The sequence below is a fragment of the Musca autumnalis genome, unplaced genomic scaffold (genome assembly GCF_047663935.1).
Source record: "Musca autumnalis isolate F117 unplaced genomic scaffold, ASM4766393v1 scaffold_1, whole genome shotgun sequence".
Taxonomy (NCBI): Eukaryota; Metazoa; Arthropoda; class Insecta; order Diptera; family Muscidae; genus Musca; species Musca autumnalis.
Genome location: NW_027411644.1, coordinates 333,146,940 through 333,173,079, shown reverse-complemented (window position 1 = coordinate 333,173,079; position 26,140 = coordinate 333,146,940). Strand labels below are relative to the sequence as shown.

Genomic DNA, 26,140 nt, shown 5'->3' with positions numbered 1-26,140 from the left:
GTCAGGGATAATGTGCGAACGACTAAAGTCTATGGTCAATGAAAGCAGCCCTGCAAAGCTCATCCGGCCTTGTAGAATGACATTAACTGATACTCGATCGTCAGTTAAAATAGGAAAGAACCTCTCCGAAGAGTTTGGTACCAAAAGAGGTTTCAGACAAGGTGATGGCCTCTCGTGTGATATTCTCAACATTCTGCTGGAAAAGGTTATACGAGATGCGAAGGTGAAAAGAAGTGGCACAATACACTCCGGTTCATCTGAATAGAACCAGCCAATATTTGTCTACAAATACTGTTATATCTGACGAAAGGAGAGGAATTGTAAATTATAATTTTGTGGACATGTAGAGTATATAGTGGCCGATATTTTCAATACCTAACATGTTTCACATATGCGTCATAACGGCACTTTTTACTCGCTTTATGAAAAAATGTCAAAATATTAGCATTTTTTAATGGTTCACCAGGATAGAACCACCCTAAGAATTTACACAAATCCTTTGTTAGATGTGGTAAACTTTAACAAAAAAACTATTTATAATTATAAATAAATGCAGTGAGTGTTAATTGCTATCAAATATTGTGCAAAAATTTGTATTAGGGTCTTGAAATTTGATGAAAATCGATGCAAAGAGCTCCAAAAAATATTTTTATGAAGAAATCGGTAGAAACAATTTATAAAGACAAAATGTTATACTGAATTATGTTCAAAATTTTCTATACTACAATGAAATTACAAAAAAATCACATTTGATAGGTTTAAGAATCCGAAACAGAGGAAATATGGTAAAGATAACTCAAATTTCTACCTTTCCAATCCAAAATTTGATATTTTATCTCAAGACAGTGAATGCAAATCGATGGGTTCCACCCAGTTTCGTTGGCTGTGGACATCTACAGGTCCAAAAAATAAAGAAACTTCCACCGCCGAACGCTCCATGTCACCTTTGGAATTTCAAAAGGTTCTAAGACATTTGATGTGAAGAAACAGCTTAGCGATAGGGGAAGGCAGACGTTATTTTTTTGAAAGGAAAGGGTTTAATTTTGATGGTTATGATGTTCACACATCTTTTCCTCATAGTATAAGTACCGAAAAAATATTTCTGATCCGTTATTATACAAAAAAGAGCGCCTATCTTTCTGTGCTTTCCATGTCATGCGATATCTTCTAAATCAAAGCCCTTGATGTTGACATGGAGCGTTCGGCGGTGAAATTTTCTTTATTTTTTGGACCTGTAGATGTCCACAGCCAACGCAACTGGGTGGAACCCATTGATTTGCATTCACTTTCCAGAGATAAAATATCAAATTTTGGATTGGAAAGGTAGAAATTTGAGTTATCTTTACCATATTTACTCTGTTTCGGATTCTTAAACCTATCAAATGTGATTTTTTTGTAATTTCATTGTAGTATAGAAAATGTTGAACATAATTCAGTATAAAATTTTGTCTTTATAAATTGTTTCTACCGATTTCTTCATAAAAATATTTTTTGGTGCTCTATGCATCGATTTTCATCAAATTTCAAGACCCTTATACAACTTTTTGCACAATATTTGATAGCAATTAACGCTCACGGCATTTATTTATAATTATAAATAGTTTTTTGTTAAAGTTTACCACATCTAACAAAGGATTTGTGCAAATTCTTAGGGTGGTTCTATCCTGGTGAACCATTAAAAAATGCTAATATTTTGACATTTTTTAATAAAGCGTGTAAAAAGTACCGTTATGACGCATATGTGAAACATGTTAGGTATTGAAAATATCGGCTACTATATACTCTACATGTTCACAAAATTATAATTTACAATTCCTCTCCTTTCGTCTGATATAACGGTATCTGTAGACAAATATTGGTTGGTTCTATTCAGATGAACCGGAGTGTATATACAAACAGCTATATGTTACTAACGATCACATTGACATCACAGGTCGATGGGTAAAGGAAGTAACTGATACCTTTGGAAAAGTCGAACGGGAATCTGCTAAAGTGGGTCTGGCGGTAAACGGCGAGAAGACAAAGTTAATGGTGTCGTCGCGCAAGAGTTCGGGCCAACTATTTACGTTGGTTCCTATAATTTTTAGGTAGTAAGGGACTTCGTCTACCTCGGAACCGCCGTAACCACAGCCAACAATATCAGTTGTGAAATACGAAGAAGAATAGTGTTGGCCAGCAGAAGCTACTTCGGGCTTAGTAAGCAGTTTAGGCATAAAGCCACATATCGTCAAACAAAAATAACGCTTTACAAAACACTGATACTACCCGTGCTGATATATGGTTCAGAAGCCTGGGTACTTGCGCAAAAAGACAAGGCAGGGCTTGGTGTGTTTGAGAGAAAAATACTTCGAAAGATCTATGGACCAATCTGCGTTGATGGTGAATATCGACGTCGTATGAACCACGAGCTGTATCTGCTATACAACGACATCAGTATAGATAAACGTACCGAGAGAGTTTAAGATCTTTTCTTAGTTCGGTTTATGGAACAAATGTTCTTTAATGGGCCAGCTAAGTAAGTAAGTAATATAGTTCCCATCAAAAACTAATCCCAAGTAGTCATAATTTTAGAGACAATATGAAGGTAGTCATTGGCCGGATGTACATCCTGATATTAAAATATGCAAGAAAATCCTGCAATTTATATCCAAAAATTTTATTCGAAAAATGCTTTATTCGAAAAAAGACTGTGCACATTACAATAGGTCTGTTCGATAACTTTGCAAGTAAAAAGTATTTACAAGTTCTTGTTTAAGTACTTGCAACAAAGACATAAATACAACTAAGACTAGACAAAATGCATGCAACAACAAAATGTTTACGAAACTTTGTATAGAAACATTACCCTTAACAGGTTGCAGTTAATTCAAAATCGCAACCAAGGAGGAACATTTCATGTAATGGCATCAGAAACGAAATTTATGAATTCAAGGATCTATTCAAGAATAATTCTATGTCAATTGGATCGGTAAATTCGGTTAAATACGTAAAAATGTATAAAAGAAAAAAATGTTATATCACCATATCGTGATATAACATTATGTTAAATTTAAAAGCCATTCACTGAAGAATGATAGCAAACAAAATGTCTTATCTTGTTGTATTTATGTCTTTGCTTGCAACTACTTCTTATTTCTATTTTATTGAACAAGTTTGTTATCGAACAGCATTTTTAAAAGTTTGTACAAATCTGTACAAATTTTTGTGTTATCGAACAGGCCTAATTTCTCTGTCTATACTTTGAAAGAAACTTGGTCCATATTTACATTAGGCAATTTTCCTAGCAGCAATTGTCAGATTGTCGGTGAGAGAGGGTGTTGAGCGGCATAATATGCCTCACCTCTCTCTCCTTCCAACTGGCAATTGCCGAATGGAATATTGCCTAATATAAATATGGACTTGTTTGTTGAATAATGCCAAATACGAAGTAAATAAGCTGTAACTCGATTAGTTTTAGTAATATCAGCATGACATTTTGACGTAAAGAAAATAGAAACTGCTAAGTCAAAAAACGCATTTTTGAATTATGCCCCTCTATGAGTAAATGAGCGATAAGTAGTAGAATTAAAAAGGTTTTTAAAACTGCAAAATATTTTTTGTCTTTTTTTACAAAATAATTTTATATCTTTATTTTCGAAAACAAAGTTAAAACTTATCAACTAAATACCGGTACTTGAATCTTAGGTTAATAACATTTAATGCTACTGGAGAACCCTAGGGAATATTTACAGAGACAATGACTTAAGACTATGGTAACAAGAGTTCCTTTCTGAAAGGTCTACAACTTAATATTAAAATACCGAAAGATACAATGGAATATTTAACACAGCAAGATGCTCTGAACGCACAGACAGACAGTGACAGCTGCTATTCGAACGATAACCGAAATCGAAACGATGGCGAGTGAAGAGGGAGATTGAGAAATATTCTCTAATATTATGCGCAATATTCGAGGTACATACAGTTCTTGGCTCACATAATGAGTACGACGTTCCATGTATTCGTACCATTGATGTTGCCAACTTAGAGTACTTTCTTTGGTTCTGCTGGGACGTATCCACTGATATTATTGTTGTTGTTTTTAGCGGCAACAAGCTCCTCGGCTTTCCGCTTGCTTTCTGCAGCTGCGGCTTGCTTCTTTTGGTATGACTTTTGATAGAAGTCTTTGAAGAGGAAGAAGAAGAATACGGCATTTGGCAACGTAAAACAAACGGACCAGCGTGGGTAGTTGCATTCGGTGTACAATAATTGAGTTTGGTGAATGAAAATAAGGCAGAATTGAATCTAAAAAGAAAAATAACAATAAGATCTGATACCATTTACAGGCAGCCGTAATCTTCCTTACCATTTGCAAGTTGGTAATGTATTTCTTCCACCACAAGTATTTTTGCATTTGAGGACCAAAGGCCGATAAGAAGTAATAGGTGTACATAATGATGTGGACGAAGGAATTAATGCAACCAACAAAAGTACCGTGGCCACCAGGGAAGTACTTGGTAGCACCCCAGGAAATAAGTGGCATCACAGAGTGGTGATAGACGTGCAAGAATGTCACCTGACGCTCGTTCTTACGCAAAACAAAGAATATGGTGTCCAACAGCTCAGTGATTTTGGCAATAAAGTAAACGTATACACCTCGGGCTTCCTACAATCAAACAAAACAATTAGAAATCTCTAAGGATAAGTGTCGATGTTGCTTGGTATATACCCTATATGCCATCGGAGTTCGGGATCGGTTCACAGGTTGGCATCTCCAGTTGTAATCCTTCCAAACCATAACACCCTAGAATGCACAACAAGATATGTTATTTGGTTTCGTGTTGCGTCCACTAAAAATTCCCCCAAACTTACATCATAGACCATCCATACACTTAGAGCCACTTGGAATAAGTTGTAAATCATTAATGTTTTCTCTAACTTGAAAGGTTTACGATCTCTCATGTATTTGGGACCCCAAGACAGAACAAAGTACAAATACAATCCAATCAGGCTGAAGAGGGGTACAGGCGATTTTACCAAAAACCAGTCATTGGTTCGTTCGTCTGCAGTCGTGGAGGTGAAAAAAATTTTATTTTTGATCTCAATTAGTGTCCAGTGGTGTGCTTACCTGCTAACTCCACAAACAGAAAGTTCCAGTAGTCTGTTTTAGTGGCGTTCATAGTTTCCATTGTTCTGGTTGAAGGTGTCTTTGGTTTCTGTGTCTAAACAATTATAGTTTACTTGAAGCGATATAAAATCTAAAAACAAAGGAAATTGGTTATAGATTGAGTTATCGTTACAATGTATATGAATGCAAATATCAGTTTATTGGTAACAAGATGGAAAATGCACTAGTTCTAACAAATGGAAGTTATTCTCCTTCAACAGACATCAAAGAAAATTACTTAGAATCCCAACCATAATTACATAAATATTTAGCGAAGTATTTGGGTGCTAAGTAGTGCTCGAAAATTTGTAAACCGGTCGGCTTGACCGTATTTCCCAAATCATGTTAATAATTATTTGCTGCTAACACGGCCTTGAATTTTGTACCTTTTTAGAAATTACAACATGATTGGAAGCTGTTCAGACATTCGACTATTAAATTTGACAATTTGGTTTTCATAATTGTAACCGTAATTTATTTGAATTGCACACATATACACACATATGTATGTATGTACATTCATGTGACAGAGGACGGTCGTAAGTCGCACCCGCTAATCTAAGTAAAATAATTGTCAATGTGACCATGAAAGAGAAGATATAAGAAAAACAAAGCAACACATTGTCTGTCATCCCATGCCACAAAAATATGACATCAACATACATACATATATTTAGGTTGACGAATGAGTCTGGTAAAATAATTGTTCAGACTGGCTAACATTGCAATTTGCAAAGGTTAAGCAACCCCATCAAGATGTGCTTCACTTAAAATTATCTATGTCCGAAAAACTTTAAACTTTGCAAGAGTAAACACAGTTGGCGTTTTATAATCTGTTCAAAATAGGCATGTGTATGAAGGCGGAAATAGAAAAAATTACCACAAAGCTTGTGAATTGTGGTGCTAAGGTTTGATATAAGAAGCAATGTCCTAAAAATGCCCATCGATCCCATGTGTGAAAGAAATTTTTCGAGGCCAAAGGTCATTTTTGGATTCCTTATTCTGATTTTTATAAGGTTACCAGCTAAAGAAAAAGTTGTAGACTAAAAAATTGTCTAGAACAATCGTTTATGAGACATGGTTTATAAGACATTGCGATCTAAGAGTCAAATTACACATATGGAGAAATAAACCGCGCAATAAACGATACGCACTTTATAGTAATCGGTTCAATAGAACTGCGTCTAATCTGGATTTTCGGGCTAAATAATAAAATAATAATAAAATGACTCTTACGTGGAATATACATATAGTTTTTGAGGGGCAGACCCGGTTACCCCTGTTATTTTAGCCGGTTCGCCCAAATATGTACTTATGAAAGATGTGTTTTTAAGAACCGCTATATCTTCTAGAATGATTTGTTTTAGGAAAAAATTATAAAAATAATAAAAAAAGAAATAAGTATGCCTGTCCGTGTACTCAATAATTTGTAATAAGTGTGTTCGCGTACTCGATAATTTGTAATAATTATTACAAATGTTTCGAATTTTGACAGTTGTATAAAGGAAAAGTTGCTGAAAAATTTGTTGCATCAACATTTAGTACGTAAAAGACACACCAAATAATAGGTTTGTCCTAGTACTTACTAAATGTTGCTGAAACAAATTTTCAGCAACTTTTTCATTATATAACTGCCAGTTTTAGAAACATTTGTAATAATAGGTGTGTCTTTTTACTTACTAAATGATGCTGAAACATTTTTTTCAGCAACTTTTCCTTTATACAACTGTCAAAATCTGAAAAATTAGTAATAATGATTACTAATTATCATGTAAAAAGACACAGCTATTATTTGTGTATTTTATTTTACGTGATAATTAGTAATAGCTTCGTCCCGTACTTTTTAATAGTAAAATTCGTAAAAGAGAGAACTATAAAAATTTTTTTCTCACACAAAAGTTTTTTGAAATAGTTAGGAAACGGAAAAATGGAAAATACGTCAAAAAAACTGGAACAAATATCAAAGTCGGCGTATCAGCCAATCAGACGCCGGCAACCATGTTACTATTTTTTACACGCTCATATTTGTCGAGTAAAAAGTTTTTAAAGAGAGCGCCATTCAGCGCCATTTTTGTTTAAAGAAAAGTGAACATTTTACAACTTTTTTGTGTACGGGAACGGTTTTTCGAGTAAAATGTGTGAAAGTCGTAAAAATTGTAAAAACTTTTTAATTCTGGAAAAGGAAAAGTTGCTGAAAAAATGTTCCAGCAACATATAGTAAGTAAAAACACAAACCTATTTATAACAAATGTTTCAAATTTTGACAGTTGCATAAAGGAAAAGTTGCCCAAAAAATTAGGTGTGTCTTTTTACTTTCTAAATGTTGCTGAACTATTTTTTGCGGCAACTTTTACTTTATACATCTGTCAAAATCTGCAACTTTAGTAATAATTATTACTAATTATCACGTAAAACAAAAACAGCTATTGTTTCAGCAACTTTTCCTTTATACAACTTTCAAAATCTGCAACATTAGTAATAATTATTACAAATTATCACGTAAAAAGACACAGCTAATAAGTGTCTCTGCATACTTGATAATTTGTAATAATTATTACAAATGTTTCAAATTTTCACAGTTGTATACAGGAAAAGTTGCTGAAAAATTTGTTTCAGCAACATTTAATAAGTAAAAAGACACACCAATTGATGTTTTATTTGTTCTTGAGGGTTCCTCGCAAGAAAATTTTTGACAACAAATGAAGAGTAAGGCCTGAATTCGCCTTTTGTATCACCATCCTAAATTCGCATTGGATTTCACATAGACCACACTTTAGCCACCAGGTGTTAATTCCATGTTGTTTTGTTTAGGTCTTCATAAGATTCTACTTTTGAAGTTTGGAGTTGAGTTAGGATGCTAACAATATCCAATAGCTGTCTTATATCGTCACCACAAATGCCCGAAGACGTAACCAACATGAAAATCGAAATTCGTTTTTGATGGAATCCAATACATACAGCTAAAATACATCCTCTGGCAAAATTTCTAGCTTCTACGTTCAAAAGTAACGATCCTATTCAAGAAATGACATTTCGGAAAATGGCATAAGTTTGCAGATTTTGTTGTAATGGAGGATCCCAAAACCAAACGCTTCAGCGGTTTTGGTTTCACTACTTATTCCCATTCGCAAAGGATTGATAATATATATAATTGTTCCACAAACATCCCATATGGGACAAGGAAGACTTCTTTCATATCAATGAGTGCACCCCGATTCACATTCGCTCAATGATATGGGACCTACTGTTTATCGCCGAGTCCGAACGGCGTGTCTTAAGACACCACTTTGTAGAGAAGTTTTACATGGCTGAAATACTCAGGAAATGTCGCCAACATTACTGAGGGGTATTGTGCCACCGTTGAACATGTTGATGTTGACTGGCCGGGGAATCGAACCCACGACCTTCAGCGTGCAAGGCGGGTGTGCATACCATTGCACCACGGTGGCACCCCACAGGATTGATAATATTCCAAATATTCGCTCTTATAAGATTGATGTTCTATAAAACAGGTTTTCATTTTATACGTTTTTTTGCTTCTCCTGTAAACTTTTGGATTTCTGGGTTACGTCTTCGGGCATTTATGGTGACGATATGTATGTATGCATATATGCCACCTGTTCATTTTCATTTTCACTCTTTTCCTTCTTTTGTTTGAATCAGTTTTCTTACTTTAAACGTTTGCATTAGAGCATTTTTGCCAGGTTAACTTTCTTTATGAGGACTTATTTGACGTATAACCAATGGAATGAATATTTGAAATCCAGTGGATTTAGTAAACGCGGTTATACGCAAACGTACTATTATTAATAAATAATCACACATAGTCTCGTATGTCATTGACTTTTTTTCATATTCAAACTTCACACACATGTCATCGAATATTTTCTGTTCTGTGATACCCAAATGTCAATTAAATGACTTGAACATTTTTGAATTTTGTTGAGATTTTGATTCACTACTTTAATGGTTATGATGACTACGCGGGTGAGCTAGGTACTAAATGTACAGTTCTGTTTGGAAGTTTACGCTAACAGCAACATCAACAACAACACATGCACTCATACATTGAATTTATTTTTTACGATAATTCACAACAGTTAAAATGTCCTCGTGTGGGGGAAACCGCTCACCTTTTTTGCTTGTCGTTTTGCGGGTAGATCCAACTTGCTTATATCCGATCAAGTTCGCAGCACAACAAGTTGGAGGCTCTTGTTATTCTTGATGCAAGGAGAACGTTTTATTTACGCTTAACTATTTTGTCCACTACACTCGAAACCTTTGACATCCGCTTCCCACGGTTCCCATTCACCAACTGATCTGGTCACTGAAAGTGTACGGCACTAAGTATACAATCGATGCTCTGTACTACAGCTACCTTAACTTGGTCAGACTCTTGATGCTCCACAGCCCATCTGGGTAACAGTCTACGTGTGTGTATATGTGTGTTAATGGCTGTATGTGATTTAATTGTATGGGTGGATGGATGGGTGCTAGTGGCTAGCATATTTGCCTTTGGACAAAATTGTTTTTTGTACTTGAATACTCATCATTGCCGCGTGTATGTATGTATGTGTTATGTTTTCTTCACAAATATAATAATGCAGGTAAATATCTGCACTCAATACAGTAAGAAACGCCGATTGTTAATGACCCATAGATGTCAAGTACCTTGGAATAATCATCGGAAATAAAAATAGAAAAAAATAAGAACGACAAAGAATGGAAATTGTTGTCGAACGCGCGCCTTTACGATACACTTCTAATGCTTAGTATCTATCACCTACATCAGACTCATCATTCAACTACAAATTCACACAAATACACACATCTGATTTAGTCAATCGACTGTTTTGTTTTGCTTTCATTATCGGTCGTCCATTGTTGTCTGCAATTAACTACCATCGGCAACAACCACGGAACTGAAAAACACGATTCACTCTCAGTTTCAAAATTCTTTAAACATTTCGCTACTTCTTTTTATTTCCTGTCCGAACAAGTTTTGTTTAACTTTACTGTTATAACAGCCATAGATAAATGCCCGAAAGCGTTGCTGCTCCGAAGCATGATCATGACATTGAACTTGATAATTTCTTGTTTAAAGTTAACGGTCACAAATTCAAATGATCAGCTTGTACGGCATGCTATGCTTTGCATATATGTACACACACATACGTTAGACAACATAATGTTTGCAAAACAGATTTATTGTTATAAAGAAATACCATTATTAATATATTTGTCAACAGTTTAATTCACATTTTAAAGGGAAAATAATTGTACTGACAACTATGTAAATGTTTGCAAAATCACAACTATTCTCTTTTCTATTATTATTCACTCTAATAAGGTGACGACCATCAATTTTCGATGTGGTTGCAACCAAGTCCTACATAAACAAGATTTATATTTAGGATAGTTGTCTCGGTAGTATTTTTATTGGAATTACAGACGAACTTCTCTACAACAAACGTGTGTATATGATTTTTTTTACCCTCCACAATAATATGGAGGGTATAATTAAATTTGTCTTTCCGTTTGTAACACATCGAAATATTCATCGGAGGCCCTATAAACTATATATATCCTTGATCAGGGTAAAATTCGAAGTCGATATAACCATGTCCTCCTGTTGATATCAAGATGCAGCTCGAAATTTTTAAGATGGAGATTTGTAATTCGGTGTAGAAGTTATCACTCCGAAATGGCTGAAATTTGGTACATAGTCTTCGTTTGGGGTATACAACTTTTCCCCAGATATTTGCCTTCATATAGCCCTCCCGATTTTCTGTATTTTCTGTATTTGAAGGTTGTGGCCACGATAATACACCAAAATGGCTGAAATTTGGTACTTAGTTTTCATTTGGGGTATAAAACTTTTTACATGAAATTTTTCGGTGAAGATCCACGCCTTCATATAGCCCCCATAAAACGGCACCTCCCGATTTTCAGTATTTTGAAGGTTGTGGCCACAATAAAACACCAAAATGGCTGGCATTTGGTACTTAGTTTTCATTTGGGGTATACAACTTTTTACATGCAATTTGTAGGTAAAGGTCCACACCTTCATATAGCCCCCATAGAACGGCACCTCCCGATTTTCAGTATTTTGAAGGTTGTGGCCACAATAAAACACCAAAATGGCTGAAATTTGGTACTTAGTCTTCATTTGGGGTATAAAACTTCCCATATGAAATTTGTCGTTATAGGTCCATGCCTTCATATAGCCCTCACAGAACGTTACCTCCCCATTTTCGGTATTTTGAAGATTGTGGCCACAATAATACACCGAAATGGCTGAAATTTGTTATTTAGTCTTCATTTGGGGTATAAAACTTTCCATGTGAAATTTGTCGGTATAGGTCCCGCCTTCATATAGCTCCCATTGGCCGGTACCTCCCGATTTCCAGTATTTTGAAGGCTTTTGCATCATTATGGCACCGAAATATTTATCCTTCATTTGGGGTATACAACTTTCAATATGAAATTTATCGCGATAGGTCCGCGCCTGCATATAGCCCCCATTGGACGGTACCTCCCGATTTCCGACTCCAGGCCACAATTATGGACCGATCGTCACGAAATTTTGCATGTAGGTCGGGTTCACATCGGTTCAGACCAGAATCTTCATATCTTCCAATCTTCATATCTCCACGAGATATAGCGATTTTGAGATATTTGTCCGTCCGTCCGTCCGTATGTTCATTATAAATTGTAATCAAACTCCAGGCCGCAATTATGGACCGTTCGTCACGAAATTTTGTATGGAGGTCGGGTTCAGACCAGAATAGATCCATATTTTCCTTGGCGATGATCGTGAAATATTTAGCGGGTGAAATGAAATCAAATTTTTTTCGAATTTTTTCAGAATTTCTTTCCGAATTCGGATCGATTTTCTTAAGGAAATCTAAATTTTCCAGATTTTTTTTTCGAATTCGGATCGAATTATGTCTGAAAATCTGATTTCAAGAATTTACTTTCGAATTCGGACCGAGTTCGTCCCGAAACTCTAATATTTTTTTTAGAATTTCCTTAGAAAATTCTTTCCGAATTCGGTGACCACGTCCATACAACTTTCGTACCGAATTCGATACGAATTCAGCATCAGAATCGGAATTTTTTACAGAAATTCTGTCCGAATTCGAAACGAATTCCAAACAAAATGTTAGCTGGGAAGTGAGCAAAGGCTATAGTAGGGACGGGGCCGACCATGTGATACCCTACACCACTACCCCTGTGCATATGCTGGTTTGACAATCATTACTTATTAGGAAGTCCTTGAGATGCGAGTATATTAAGATTGTCATTCCGTTTGTAACTACTCGAAATAATAATTGTAGACCCTACAAACTATATATCGCTCATTTACTCAAAGAGTGGCATAACTCAAAAAATGCGTTTTCTTAGTTAGCAATTTCTACTTTATCTTGTGTAAAATTTCCATGCTGGTATCTCAAAAACTCATCGAGTTACAGCTCATTTACTGCGGGTTTGGCATAATTCAACAAAAAAAGTTTTTTGAGTTTATGAAGTACTAAAACAATTCAAATCATGCTTGATCTTGCACAGAAATTTAGCATTGATATCTGGCTAGCTGGTTGCAAAATATGGCCCAAGCAGTTATTTTATTTTTTGAGCAATAGTCTTTGTAAGTTGGAAGGTCAAATTTCAATCGTCAAGGGAGACGGATTGAAGTAGGTGGATAAAATTTTGGTAAAATCTATCGCATGTACGTACGACTTTTGGTATTGAAAACGGGCTATGTACGTCCACGTTTTCGTGGACGCGTGACGCGTCGTCTTTTTAAGGAATTTTTAAGATATTTGTCCCATTTTACCACCGAATTGATTGTAATTTGGTATTTTGTGTCTCTAGAGGCTAAAAAACATTTCTACCAAAGTTTGTTTATATACGTTTTGGTATAGCCCCATTGGACGACATCTCCCGATGTTCGGTATTTTGAAGGTTTTAGCATCATTATCACACAGAAATGGCTAAAATGTGTTATTTAGTCTTCGTTGGGGGTTATAAAACTTTCCCCCAGAAATTTGTAGGTATAGGTCCACGCCTTCATATAGCCCCCATAGAACGGTTCCTCCCGAGTATGGGTATTTTGAAGCTTGTGGCCACATTAATCCATCGAAATGGCTGAAATTTGGTATTTAGTCTTCTATGGGAGTACAAAACTTTCCATATGAAATTTGTCTGTATATTTCCACGCCTTAATATAGCCTCCATAGAACGGTACCTCCCGATTTTCGGTATTTTGAAGGTTGTGACCTCAATATTCCCCCGAGATAGCTGAAATATGGTACTTAGTCTTCGTTGGAGATATAAAACTTTCCCCCATAAATTTGTCGGATACTTATTTTACTTTTTACGCACAAGCAACGGCCCTTGATGCGCAGCGAGTGTTTTTTGTGGTGGTGGAAAAAATACTGAGTGCGAGAAAATACTTGTATTAAAAAGCATAAGGCCCAAAAAACTTGTGTGTGCTCAACTGACTTACGGAGGCAAGTGACTCATTAATGATCTCTGTTCGGGGCTATATCTCTGAAACCTATGCTAATCTTCTTCTAACCTCTAAAGCAAATTTGTAGATTAAAGAAGGATAAAATATTTGGAGAAATAATGAATTCGAAAAACTACATTAACTGCCTCAAATTTTATAATATATCTAAAAGTTCCATATTTTGTATACATTTCACACCATATCTCCAAAACTGTTACACTTTTCTTAATGTTTTCTTTTGGAAAAGTATTCGTTGGAATGTAACACACAACTCTTCAGAACATGCCATTGTTGTAAAATGCCACTATCACGTTGTTTTTAGTATATTTCTTAACGACAATTTAATAAATCTGTGGTTTTCCTACATAACGACATAAGTCGAGTTATGTAAATTTTGAGTTATTGGCACCACGTAGTTGTACTTTCTGAGAGCTTTCCATATCAAGACTCCGTATTTGAAAAAAATGTACCGTTTCTGATATATTTTTTGGCAAAACTACGTAAGTGAGCCTTTTTACAAAATAATTGCCATAATAAACTTATTATATCGATATTTGCTGCAGTATATCGCAAACATATTCATAAAAAAGAACACAAGGTGACTTAGGTCGTTTTGTATGTAATAATAATTAAAATATTTGTAGATTCTCTTTCAAGAGAAAACCACGTAAAATTGAATGTGCTCTTTTGCATGCTCTTTGATCTTAATTTTCATTTTTTTATGTCGTTTACTCTCAAACATAAGTCCTGTTACGTAGATTTAATGAAAATCGAGATCCAAGCCTCACAGCAAGAAAGGCTGTTCATTCATTTACCTGTTAAAGTAAAAATCACATATAACACCGTTATGGATTACAACCCAGAAATCACTTTTTTTAATTAAAATTTTTAATAAATGTGTTTTATTGGTATTAAGATTGGGTAATAATTTGAAAAAAAAAATTCCACAGAAAAACAACACAATTGTACATGTGTTATCCATTTTCCTCCGCTCTTTTTCATAGAATACAACATAAGTATAAATATGTCATTCTGTGAAAAAAATGAGATGCACACGCAAAGATATGTTTTAAAAAAAATTTAATAAAAAGTAAATTTATAAAAAAAAATTTAATTTTTTTATTCATAACGGTTGTTTTTGGCATGCTCTATCCGTATGTAAGAAAAAACCAAAACAAAATCATCGGCATGTAGAAAATATTACAACAAATTTTTGTTTTCGCTCTCCTGAAAATTTTGATTTTTAGACTTATGTCGTTATGTAGGAAAACCACAGAAATATGTCAATAAAATGTGGTGAAATCCCAAATGCTAGAATAAACTATTCGTGTGAACTGTGTTTGAAACAATTGTTGCAAATGATATAATACAAAATATCACTGAAACAACTTTAAATAAGCATGTTAGAGTTTCTGAATGTTCACAAGAGTTGCTGAGACCACTATTTGGAAGATTTTTGCAACAGGTTACATGGATCAACTGCGAATAGTTTAACTGATACCGATAAGAATTCCAGAATTGTTGTAAAATGTTCTATATTTTATCGATTCGGATGCCCTAGATGGATTTTGCTTATGTAGTCTGTTCATCAGATACGTTCTACTAGTTGAAGGCTACAATATTGCTAAAGACAGCAAGGTCAAATTCCTATTACTTTCTGAGATAAAGGCTATAGTCGGGACGGGGCCGACCATGTGATACCCTACACCACTACCCCTGTGCATAAGCTGTTCACTTGTAAAAATTTCTTTTAGGGAATATAATCCGACTACCACCAAACATAATATGCCTCTTTCTCTCTGGGACCCCATAAGCATTGTAAATGTGGGATATTCTACTTTCATAGTCAGGCGTTGCTTTTGGAAGCTCCCCAACCAAAGCTATGATATTCGTCATTATAATTAAAATCGCAAAAATGAAAAGTTGCGTTGTATTAGCGACTATTGCGATATCTTAGTTGTTTGACCAACTACGACATACATCGTTGTAAAGGTGATATTTTCTACTTTCATTAGCAGGTTTTGCTTTTGATATACCACTTATAGATGCGGAGATATTTGCTTTGAAATGAAACGTTGACTTTTTCTCCAAATGAGTTTTTTGCCCATTCCGACCCCTGAATAGATGGACAGACGGACGGGCGGGCGGACACACATAGCCAGATCGACTCAGCTCGTCAATACATTCATTTTGGTATATATAAGTATGGGTCTACGACCGTTATTTCGATGCGTTACAAACTTTTTGTCCAAAACCAACTTATAATACCCTCCCCACATAGTGGTGTAGGGTATACAAATTTAATTTTGGCCCGGTTTAGATGAAGTCATAAAATCTGAACTGGATCTAACAAGACAAAACCCAACATGGATTGATATATGGTGGATAAAATCCCTCACGAAATTGTTATGAGGAAACGTCCCCATAGTGTGACACCATGTGAAGCACTTTTTCGGTCTAGCAGAATCTTCCATTAATATGAGGGAAGTATTCTAAGTATTCTCGATTTATCTTCGGAGATATTCGTAGGAAATAGTTCTTATTCTCAATGATATTTTGCTCTCAATAAATGTATTTCCCTCACGCAGAGAAAAAAATATGTTTGATCCAACAATATTCCAAGAGCAAAATATGTATTGTTAACATATTGTTGGATTCCTCATGTAGTATTGTAAATCCAAAAATAGTTTGTGTCAACTGAACAATATTTCTCTCTTTTCTTCGAAAATTTGTTTCTCTTCTCTCGCTATTCGATGCCGTGTTGAAAAAACAATTTTGGTGAGTTGTGGTGTGTTTGTATGACATGCTGCCTTTACCTTTGTTTTTGTGTGTATGTTCTTGTGAGACTCTTGTTTTTATTTGTTTCTGTTTTGTTTCATTCTTCTTTCCTTTTCATGTTTGTTATGGTGTTTAATTATTCCTTATGTTGTGGTGGGTTCTTGTGGCTTTTTGTTTGTCTTTGTTGTCAGCCAATGCAGCAAACCATGTATTGTGTTCATCAAAGATTGCAATATTATACGCGACATTTATATCCAAGTTATGCGAAAAGTGTATATGAGAAGTATATGCACTCAAATCAAAAATTTCTAGGCTGGTTTTCTGTATTGACAATACTTTTTGTAAACAAAATTAGATTATGATAGTTCCTAAAATCGGTATTGTTAACGATTTTAACAATATTGCGGAAATTCGAAAGTTGTTTTTGTTTTCTATGTTTGGAACAAAAGATGGTATTTTTGGATTTGGATTACAATGTTTGAACAAAACAAATACATTTTTGGAACCAAAACATATATTTTTGTTCCAACAAAAGCGAAAAATATTTTTTCTCTGCGTGCTAATGTACATCGAGAATAGAAAAAAGAATACAAAACGTCTTTTGGAATTTGACACTAGTATTACAGGAGAACCAAAACAGCTGACACTTAACTCTACCTGGAAATTATTGTACCATGTACTAAGCTCTCCCAACAATTTCGTGGGCATATTGAGGCCACAAACTTCAATATACCGGAAATCGGGAGGAACCGTTTTATGGGAGCTTTATGAAGACGTGGATTTGCGCCGCAAATTTTCAGATGGAAAGTTGTATACCACTATCGCGGACTAAACACCAAATCTTAGCCACAACCTCAAGTTATCGAAAATCGAGAGGTACCGTTCTATGCGGGCTATTTAAAGACGTGGATCTATACCGACAAAGTGGAAAGTTTAATAACCCCAATGAAGACTAAACACCAATTTTCAGGCATTTCGGAAGAGTATTGAGGTCACAACCTCAACAGGGTCACAACCGACAGGTACCGTTCTATGGGGGCCATCTGAAGACGTGGACTTATACCGACAAATTTCAAAGTTAATAAATACCAAATTTCAGCCATTTCGGTGGGATATTGAAGCCACAAACTCTAAAATAACGGAAATCGGGAGGTACCGACAAATTTCAAGTGAAGGTTTTATGCCCCATCGAAGACCTAATACAAAATTTCAGGCATTTCGGTGGGATATTGAAACAACAAACTACAAAATACCGAAAATCGGAAGGTACAGTTCTATGAGGACTATAGGAAGACGTGGACCTGTACCGACAAATTCAAGTAAGTAATACCCAGTTGTTCGGGTAACTAGGGAATAACTAGCAATTTTGCTGGCTACTGGTAAACACCCCTAGTTACCTCCCAATCTACTCGCAATGTTATAGACTGGTGAATTTAACATGGGGATGTCATAGGAAGGGGTCTATTGTCCCCTCACTGCATTACCAGTAACCACCCAATTCGATAGTCATGTGAAGGCAATTGTCCCCTCACTGCATTACCAGTAACCACCCAATTCGATAGTCATGTGAAGGCAATATGCCCTCAGTGCATTACGAGTAACCAGTCAATTCGGTAGTCAGAAATGATAGCCAAAAATACTAGTAACTTGAAGTCAGATAAATCGGTTAATGCATATATGCATTAGCCACACTTTATTTTAATACATGGAGTGCAAAGGACACTATAATCTTGTATACATATAGATCTTGATGCTGGAACTAGTGTGTGGCTACTTGATACAGCGATTTATCTTTATTTGGTCCTTGGAATGTTTTTCGTGGGTCCTTCAGATCATTCAAAAGTTCCTGAAATAAAATGTATAGAAGTTTAATGAAATGACGCGATAATGAATTGTGTCAAGATATCTATCAATACTTACCATATATATTATATTCTTCTTAAATTATTCATCCTTTTTATGATTAAGCTGGTAACACGTCCTTTTTGCATCTTAAATTTTTCACAACAAACGCATCAATAGTTTTTAATTATGAATAAACAAACAAAATGACAGAATATTTTTTCTAGTTTTATTTTAAAAAAAAGAAATAATGTTGAAAAGAGATTAAAAGAGAGAAACATTGTCTATTACACTATCCATCGGTAGTCTATAAAATAGTCAATATATTACATGCCGCATTACCTGTAACTAGTGAATTGACATGATAGGCAAAGAATACCATTTCAAATGACAAAAGTGGGCTATAGGCTATTTTGTGTCCCATTTTTGGGTGTAAAGTAACTAGGATCAATGAGTAACTAGTTACATGCCTATGTCCAGGTAGACAATTGCTATTTATTGAACAACTGGGTACATTTTGAAATATACACATAGGAATATATATCAAGAATATAATAAGTAATACTATATATTATATATACTGTAGAAAGTTGTATTCCCCATCGAAGACTAAATACCAAATTTCAACCATTTCAGTGATATATTGAAGCCATAACCTTCAAAAAATCGAAAATCTGGAGGTACCGTTCTATGGGGGCTATATCAAAACGAAGACCGATACAGCCAATTTTCAATACCAAACATCCTAGGAGTAATATAAACTTCTATACAAAATTATAAAGCTCTATTTTAGAAAATGCGTGCTGTATCTTGATTTCAACATACAGACGGACATTGCTATTTCGACTTAGAATTTTATGTTGATACTATATTAGAATTATAATTTTTTAAATTTTTTCTCAAAAACGATTTTCTGTAGCGGGAATGAATGAACTTTTGCCTATTAATGCCAAAAATAACGTTCATTTCATTTAATAATTGAAAAAGGTCGCAAACCACTTTGAAAAAAATGAGAAGTACTACGAGTTGAAGAAAAAAAAGTCTCAAAAAATTTTGTGCGTGAGCTTTTTTATCGAATCACCTTATAATTACGATTTTATCTAATCTTATGTAAAAGCTAATCAAAATATGATGCAGGGATAAGAGGTTGTAAAAAAGTCATAACCCTTTATAGAGCCTCGGGCTAGAAAATTATTTTTCTCTTAGCCTAAATAAGTATATTTTTCTTCATGATGGGATCTCTCAAATAAAACGCTTGTCATTCGTCGCCATTTTTAACTTAAATGCAATCGTTTTATTTGAGAGATCCCATCATGAAAAACGGCTTCATTTAAAATATTTCTTACGGCCTGTTTTAAAAAGTACATATGTTTTTCATGATCCAACGTAGTCGTTCAAAATTTGATTTTTATCATATTTTAGGAAGTATGATAATGACATAGAAAAAAGACTGGAAGAAATGCAAGTTAAAACAAGTGAGAAAAGGCTATAGTCGGTGCGGGGCCGACTATGTGACACCCTACACCACTACCTCTGTGCATAATCTTTTCACACGAAAACATTTCTTTTAGGGAGATACGAAAGTTTTCAACTATCTGGCTTTTATACCAAATGACTTGGGGCGAACTGAACCAAAAATAATTAATATTTAATTTTATATTTGACTACTCTCGACATCAACAGCATCCAAATTTCGTGATGATCCGATCAAAATTACGACCTGTAGTGTGATTGCAAAAAAACTGGAATAAAGGGATTCATTACCGACTATTGCGATATCTCTATTATTTGACCACCTACGCCAACCTAATGTTCATAATTTTAAAGATGGGATTTTATACTTTCTTAGTCATGCTTTGCTTTTAGAAGGTCCTCAACCAAAGGTGTGATATCCGTCATTATTATTAAAATCGCAAAAATGAAAAGTTGGGTTCTATTAGCGACTATTGCGATATATTCGTTGTTTGACCACCTACGTTACATCGTTGCAAAGATGATATTTTCTACTTTCATTGCCAAGTTCTGCTTTTTGTATACCCCCTATAAACGCTGAGATATTAGCTTTGAAATAAAATGTAGACTTTTTTTCTCGAAATAACTTTTTTGCTCATTCCGACCCCAAAATATTATCTGACCATCACCAAAAACAATAGGCTTCTTCGCCTCCAGGACCCTCATCAACACGAAAAATTTCGTGACGATCCGATCAAAATTTGCGACCCGTAGCGTGATTTCCAAAAAATTGGAAAAATGGGATGTATTACCGACTATTACGATATCTCCGTTAGTTGTTCACCTACACCGACTTGTTTGCATCATTATAAAGATGGGATCTTCTACTTTCATAGTCAGGCTTTGCTTTTGGAAAGTCCCCAACCAAAGCTGTGATATTCGTCATTATAATTAAAATCGCAAGAATGAAAATTTGGGTTTTATTTGCGACTATTGTGATATCTTCGTTGTTTGATCACCTACGAGAACCTACTTTACATCATTAGAAAGGTTATATTTTCTACTTACATTGTCAGGTTTTGCTTTTGGTATACCCCATATAGAAGCTGAGATATTCGCTTGTTATCCACATAAGTTTTTTGCCCATTCCGACCCCTGAATATTATCCGACCATCACCAAAATCAATAGGCTTCTTCAAGTAAAAAAGTATCAGTCGGCTTTGCCGATATCAAAAATTACATAAAAGTGGTTTGTGCACAAATGTTTTTACAGTGTTTTATTTAACTTGCTTTGGTGTGTGTTTAGTTCAAATCTGGTAACTCATTTTTAACACAGTTGCAGTTTACCAATCGAACTAAAACTTTGCACACTTTTCAGATTTAGATGACAATGCATGAATATGAAATCAAAACCAATATTGGTCCATTTTTACACTGTTTTACAGTGTTTTATCTAATTTGCTTTTCAAATCTGGTAACTCATTTTTCACATAGTTGCGGTTGACCAATCGAACTTAAAATTAGCACACTTTTTAGATTTGGATGACAATACATGAATATGAAATCAAAACTAATATTGGTCCATTCTTACAGTGTTTTACGGTGTCTAACTTGACCCCCTTTTCAAATCTGGTAACTGATTTTTAACACGGTTGCAGTTGACCAATCGAACTAAAACTTTGCACATTTTTCAGTTTTAGATGACAATGCATGAATATGAAACCAAAACCAATATGGGTCCATTTTTTCCTATAGCCCCCATGTAACGGTACCACCCGACTTCTGGTATTTTGAGGATATTGTCTTCATTTTAGCCCGAATTTGCTGTAACTTGGCATTTGGAGTTCTCAATAGTCCAGGAACTTCCCCACTAAAAATTGTGGACGTACGTCAATATTTAATATAGCCTTCATATAACGGTACCACCCAATTTCAAGCATTTTAATCTACATTTTCTGCTCAAATGGACTGTAATTCGGCATTTGGGGTTCTCAGTGGTCAAAAAATGTATTTATTAAAAATTTCTAAATAAAACACTGAAACTTAATTTTTTTTAAATTATTAAAATGAAAATTCAATAATCTTTGCTTTATACGGCGTTTATATTATAGTTTTTTGCAGGGTTAACCTTCTTTATGAGGATTTGTTTGAAGCATGGCAGAACTACCAGGTAGTGGTATCACACCAGCTGATCGAATATGAAAAGTCAAATCCCTTTATAAAAAAAATATTTTTGTTGTAATTTCCCCAACAACATAAAGAAAGTTTTGACATAACATATTCAAAATTTTACGATGCCACTACCTGGGTAATTGTGCCATGGTTTGAAGTATATACAATGGAAATGACATTTGAAACCCAGACCCACTGGGTTAACCTTGTTATATATAAACGGCCTGTTAGTCATTTTTCAAAAAAAAGTCTCATACTGTACGGAAATACAAATACAACAAAGTTATATGAAGAATGAGTAGAAGTATTTGCACGCATTGTATTGGAATACACATGCATCTATTTATGTAATTTTATTTTATTATAACTATTCAAGATGTCATTTAAGAAAAATGATAATTTCATTTATTTCCAAGAAAAACATTTAAAAGCTTTTCAGAGGCCGGCCGGGAAAAACATCATACAAAATAGCCCTCAGTAGAATATAGGAAAAATTTCCTGAGTATTTCATCTTTCTAAAACTTTTCTATAAGTGGTGTCGTAAGACACGCCGTTCGGACTCCGCGATAAAAAAAAAAGTTCCAGAAGGTGTAGACCGATATAGCCCATATTCGAATCTGATGTCCTGATGTACCAATTCGGTTTTGTTGTGGTCCATGGAAGACGTGATTTCATAAAGTGAGTTTATAACGGTTGTTTAGGTGATAGCTCAGAAAGGCCGCAGAGAATAGTTGTTGTTTGTGGAGATGAGAATGGTGATACAAACCCGAGTGTTACCGATAAATAAAAGAGGTGAGGAAAATAAAACACAAAGGTTCTTAGTTTGTATAATAATAACAATAGTGTGTAGGTGATTTATTAGGCGAAAAGTGCTGATGACTTTACCTGGTGTGGGTGAGACGCGTTACAATTCGCGTGTATAAACAAGGATGTTTAGGTGAGAAACCGACTTATAAAAATGTACATACGTCTGTACAGGTGAAGAGATGACTTATAAGTGATTTTTGTATAAAAACCGAAAGTGAATCAAGGCTGAGGCAATTACTGCTTATTGGAAAGTTCTCACTACGATCCGAACTGAGCGAATACAGTTCCAGGGAGAAATTGCAGAGAAATTCCACTACCAAGAGAGTACTCTCTACGATCCGCGCTGAGCGAACATAGTCTCTGAGAAGATTTGTAGGGCAATGATTGGAAATATCACCCTACGGTCCGCCGTAAGCGAACATAGTTTCTCAGAGGGTTTGTAGAGAACACTTAAGGAAGGGAGGCCTCTCTGCGATCCGAACTAGGCGAACAAAGGCTCCCTGGAGATTTGTAGTGAAAATACCAATAGAGAGTTTCTAACTTAAACATTAGCCGCCAGCCTTGAAACACATAGGGGTGTTTCAATATAAAATGGGTGAACTTAAAGTAACTTACAACTAGGAATCCAAGTATGTAAATTCAGTTAGGTGAGCTTTTCCGATTTCAAATTTTCGATTTTTTTTAATTCTGGACTGTAATATGGCGATAGCCGTTACGTAGCTAATAAAAATGGCGAAGGTGAAAATAAATCTTATGTTAACGAGGAGAATCCGATAGAAAATACATCCTGGTGAGAATAATAAAGTATTCACGGGTTTTGGTTGTCTGATGGTGCAGTCATTTGAACGTAATTAATTCGAATGATGGGGAGAAGAGGACATTGGACCAGTTAGAATCCATCCAAATACCGTATTTTGTGCCAGAAGTGAACCGAGTATATTTTGGTGAATTCCGTCTAAGAGGATTTTTGGGTATAGATCAGATCCAATCAATAGTTCTACGGGTCTACTATCAACAAAGTGTGGATCAGCTAATCGAATGTTTGGTAAACGATGTGTTATATCGGGATCTATTGAGAAAGATGGAAGATCATCCGATATCCTAGGGAGAACAAATGCTTCAGTTTGAAGTACCAAAGAAGAATTGATTCTTGAACCGATTTTCAGAGAACAACTTTTCTGAGTATTAGCTGATACCGTTCCCGTTACTCCTGAAATACGAGCTAGAGAAGAGCGAGTGGGCAAATTTAACCGATTTTTAATGGTTTCAGAAATGAAAGAACCCTCAGATGCTGGATCGATCAGAGCCCGAACTGTATATTCTTTATCATTATGAAGAAGATTCACTATAGCAGTTCCCAGAAGAACACTACGATTCTGTGATGTATGGAAAACTTGCTGATTTGCTATAGTTGGATTGGCACCAGTGGAGGTGGAAGCTATGTTGTCATTGTGGTGAACTACAGAATGAAGAGAAGAAGAAGGTGTAGAATTTGATGAAGGAGTTGAGGGAGGTGAATTAGTAGAACGGTGGAGGAGGGTGTGATGTCTTCCACGACATATATTGCAATTATGGGCGCTAGTACAAGTTTTAATTGTATGACCCCGTGAAAGACAATTCCAACAACTGCCTTGTTTCTTCACCGTTGAAGATTTTTGGTCAAAAGACAATTTTTTAAACTTTGGACAAGATCGCAAAGAATGAATTTCCGTAGGACATAGAAGGCAAGTTAACTTGGAAGGTGAATTTAATTTTCTAGAGACCGATTTATTGGTGATAGGTGATTTAAGTTCTTTCGAAGAGGACTTTTTGGGTTCAGGGCCTTTGATATCACGCAAACAGTCAAGGGTCTGAATTCTTTTAGAAATAAATGAATCCAAGTCTTCCCAAGAAGACAAAGCCGATTTGTCTCTAACACTCTGTTCCCATAGAGTGACAGTTATTCGCGGTAAACGCTGAATACAAATGAAGACTATGATAGGATCCCAATGTACTGTGGTGATATCATATACGGCCATAGCAGATAAACAACTATTTATTCCGCGCTGAAGGGTTTTTAATCCCGAACTACTTTCACGATCGATGTATGGAAGATCAAAAAGAAGTTTTAAGTGACTATTGACAATAACCCGTTTATTGTCAAACCGATTTTTGAGAGCTGTCCATGCTAAGACGAAGCTACGGTGAGTTAGTGGGAACTTGGAAACAATTTCTTTAGCCTCGCCGTCTGTCTTTCTAATTAAATGACAGAGTCTCTCAATGTCACTAAGACCAGAATTATTTACATACATCGCGGTGAAAAGGTCTCGGAAAGATGGCCACGACAAGAAATCACCATGAAAGGTTTCTATGTCGCATGGAGGAAGTACAAGGTTATGTACGCTATCCGGATTTGGTGCAGAAAAGATTGAGTCACGAGTATGACAACTGTTTTGAACGAAAGGAGGATCCACATGAGTGCCGATTTCCCGCGACGCCTGTGTCGAAGTACTCATATTATTTGCTTGGTCACCGTGAAATTCTTTTGCCGAGAAGTCCGAACTATTTATAGAGGTGTGATGTGAAGATTTGGAGGATTGGAGAATTTTGCCCAATTTGCGATTCATAGTTGACCTACAAGTAATGTAAGTCTGATGACACACTTCGTATTTACTATCTAACGAATCTATGTCATCCTTTTTTGAATCTACCGCCGACATTAAATAATCGAGGCAACGATCGAATGTTAATTGGACCTTTGTCCACAGCTTGTCCAATTCTGTGCTACGAAACTCTAAGTCGTACTGATCTAACTGATCATCTCGCATTTGGTTGAAATGGGAATCGAATTTGATCAAAGCATCCGATGCTCTGATAAAGAGATCTAAAGGTGTGACCGGCATTGTACAGAATTTCTTTGTAGAGAATTTGTCAAACAAATTTCCACGAATTAGTAGGAATAATTCACAAAAATGAACAAAAAGTTTCAAAAATGCAATAGAGTTTATTATTTTTGCACGAGGTGTAGGGTGAATCAAGGACTAAATGTTCCAAAACAAATTTATTTAGGTGAAGAGGAATCACAAATAAACCAAATGTCCGAAAAATTAAACAAATTCCCGAGAATCCGTTCAAAAGATTGCAAAAAAGTCAATAATTTCCAAAAAGCTGCAAAAAATCAATTGAATTTATTGTTTTAGCAGCGAGGTGTAGGGTGAATCAATGACTGAATGTCCAAAATCGATTAATTTTTGTGAAATGGGAAAACACAAATGTCCAAAATATCGAAAACCAAATAACTTGCGAATTTTCCTTGTGAAAAATGAAAATTTTAAATTCCAAAGGGACCGAATGTAGGGTGCACTATTTCAGAACAACCAAAAAAGCAAAAAACCGCAACCGAAAATTCAAATATGTTAATAAAATAGGTGATTTTAGTATAAAAATATAAA

General features: G+C 35.3%; 1 protein-coding gene across 6 annotated transcripts; it reads right to left on the bottom strand.

The window, feature by feature from the left end:
• Positions 1–3,592: 3,592 nt before the first annotated feature.
• On the bottom strand, positions 3,593–25,861 carry LOC141390243 (very long chain fatty acid elongase 7-like). 6 transcript variants are annotated; one of them, XM_073963049.1, is made up of 6 exons: positions 22,788–23,524; positions 5,108–5,237; positions 4,852–5,042; positions 4,709–4,783; positions 4,346–4,645; positions 3,593–4,284 (listed from the first exon to the last, which is right to left on the bottom strand). In XM_073963049.1, the coding sequence occupies exons 2-6, from the start codon at positions 5,166–5,168 to the stop codon at positions 4,024–4,026; spliced, it is 888 nt and encodes a 295-aa protein (XP_073819150.1). In that variant the 5' UTR covers positions 5,169–5,237; positions 22,788–23,524; the 3' UTR covers positions 3,593–4,023. The 6 variants fall into 6 exon arrangements, 3 of the variants coding, with proteins under 3 accessions (XP_073819150.1, XP_073819149.1, XP_073819151.1); XM_073963048.1 differs by lacking the exon at positions 22,788–23,524 and adding an exon at positions 9,281–9,473 and having other exon boundaries at positions 5,108–5,239; XM_073963050.1 differs by lacking the exon at positions 22,788–23,524 and adding an exon at positions 8,948–8,967.
• Positions 25,862–26,140: the final 279 nt, after the last annotated feature.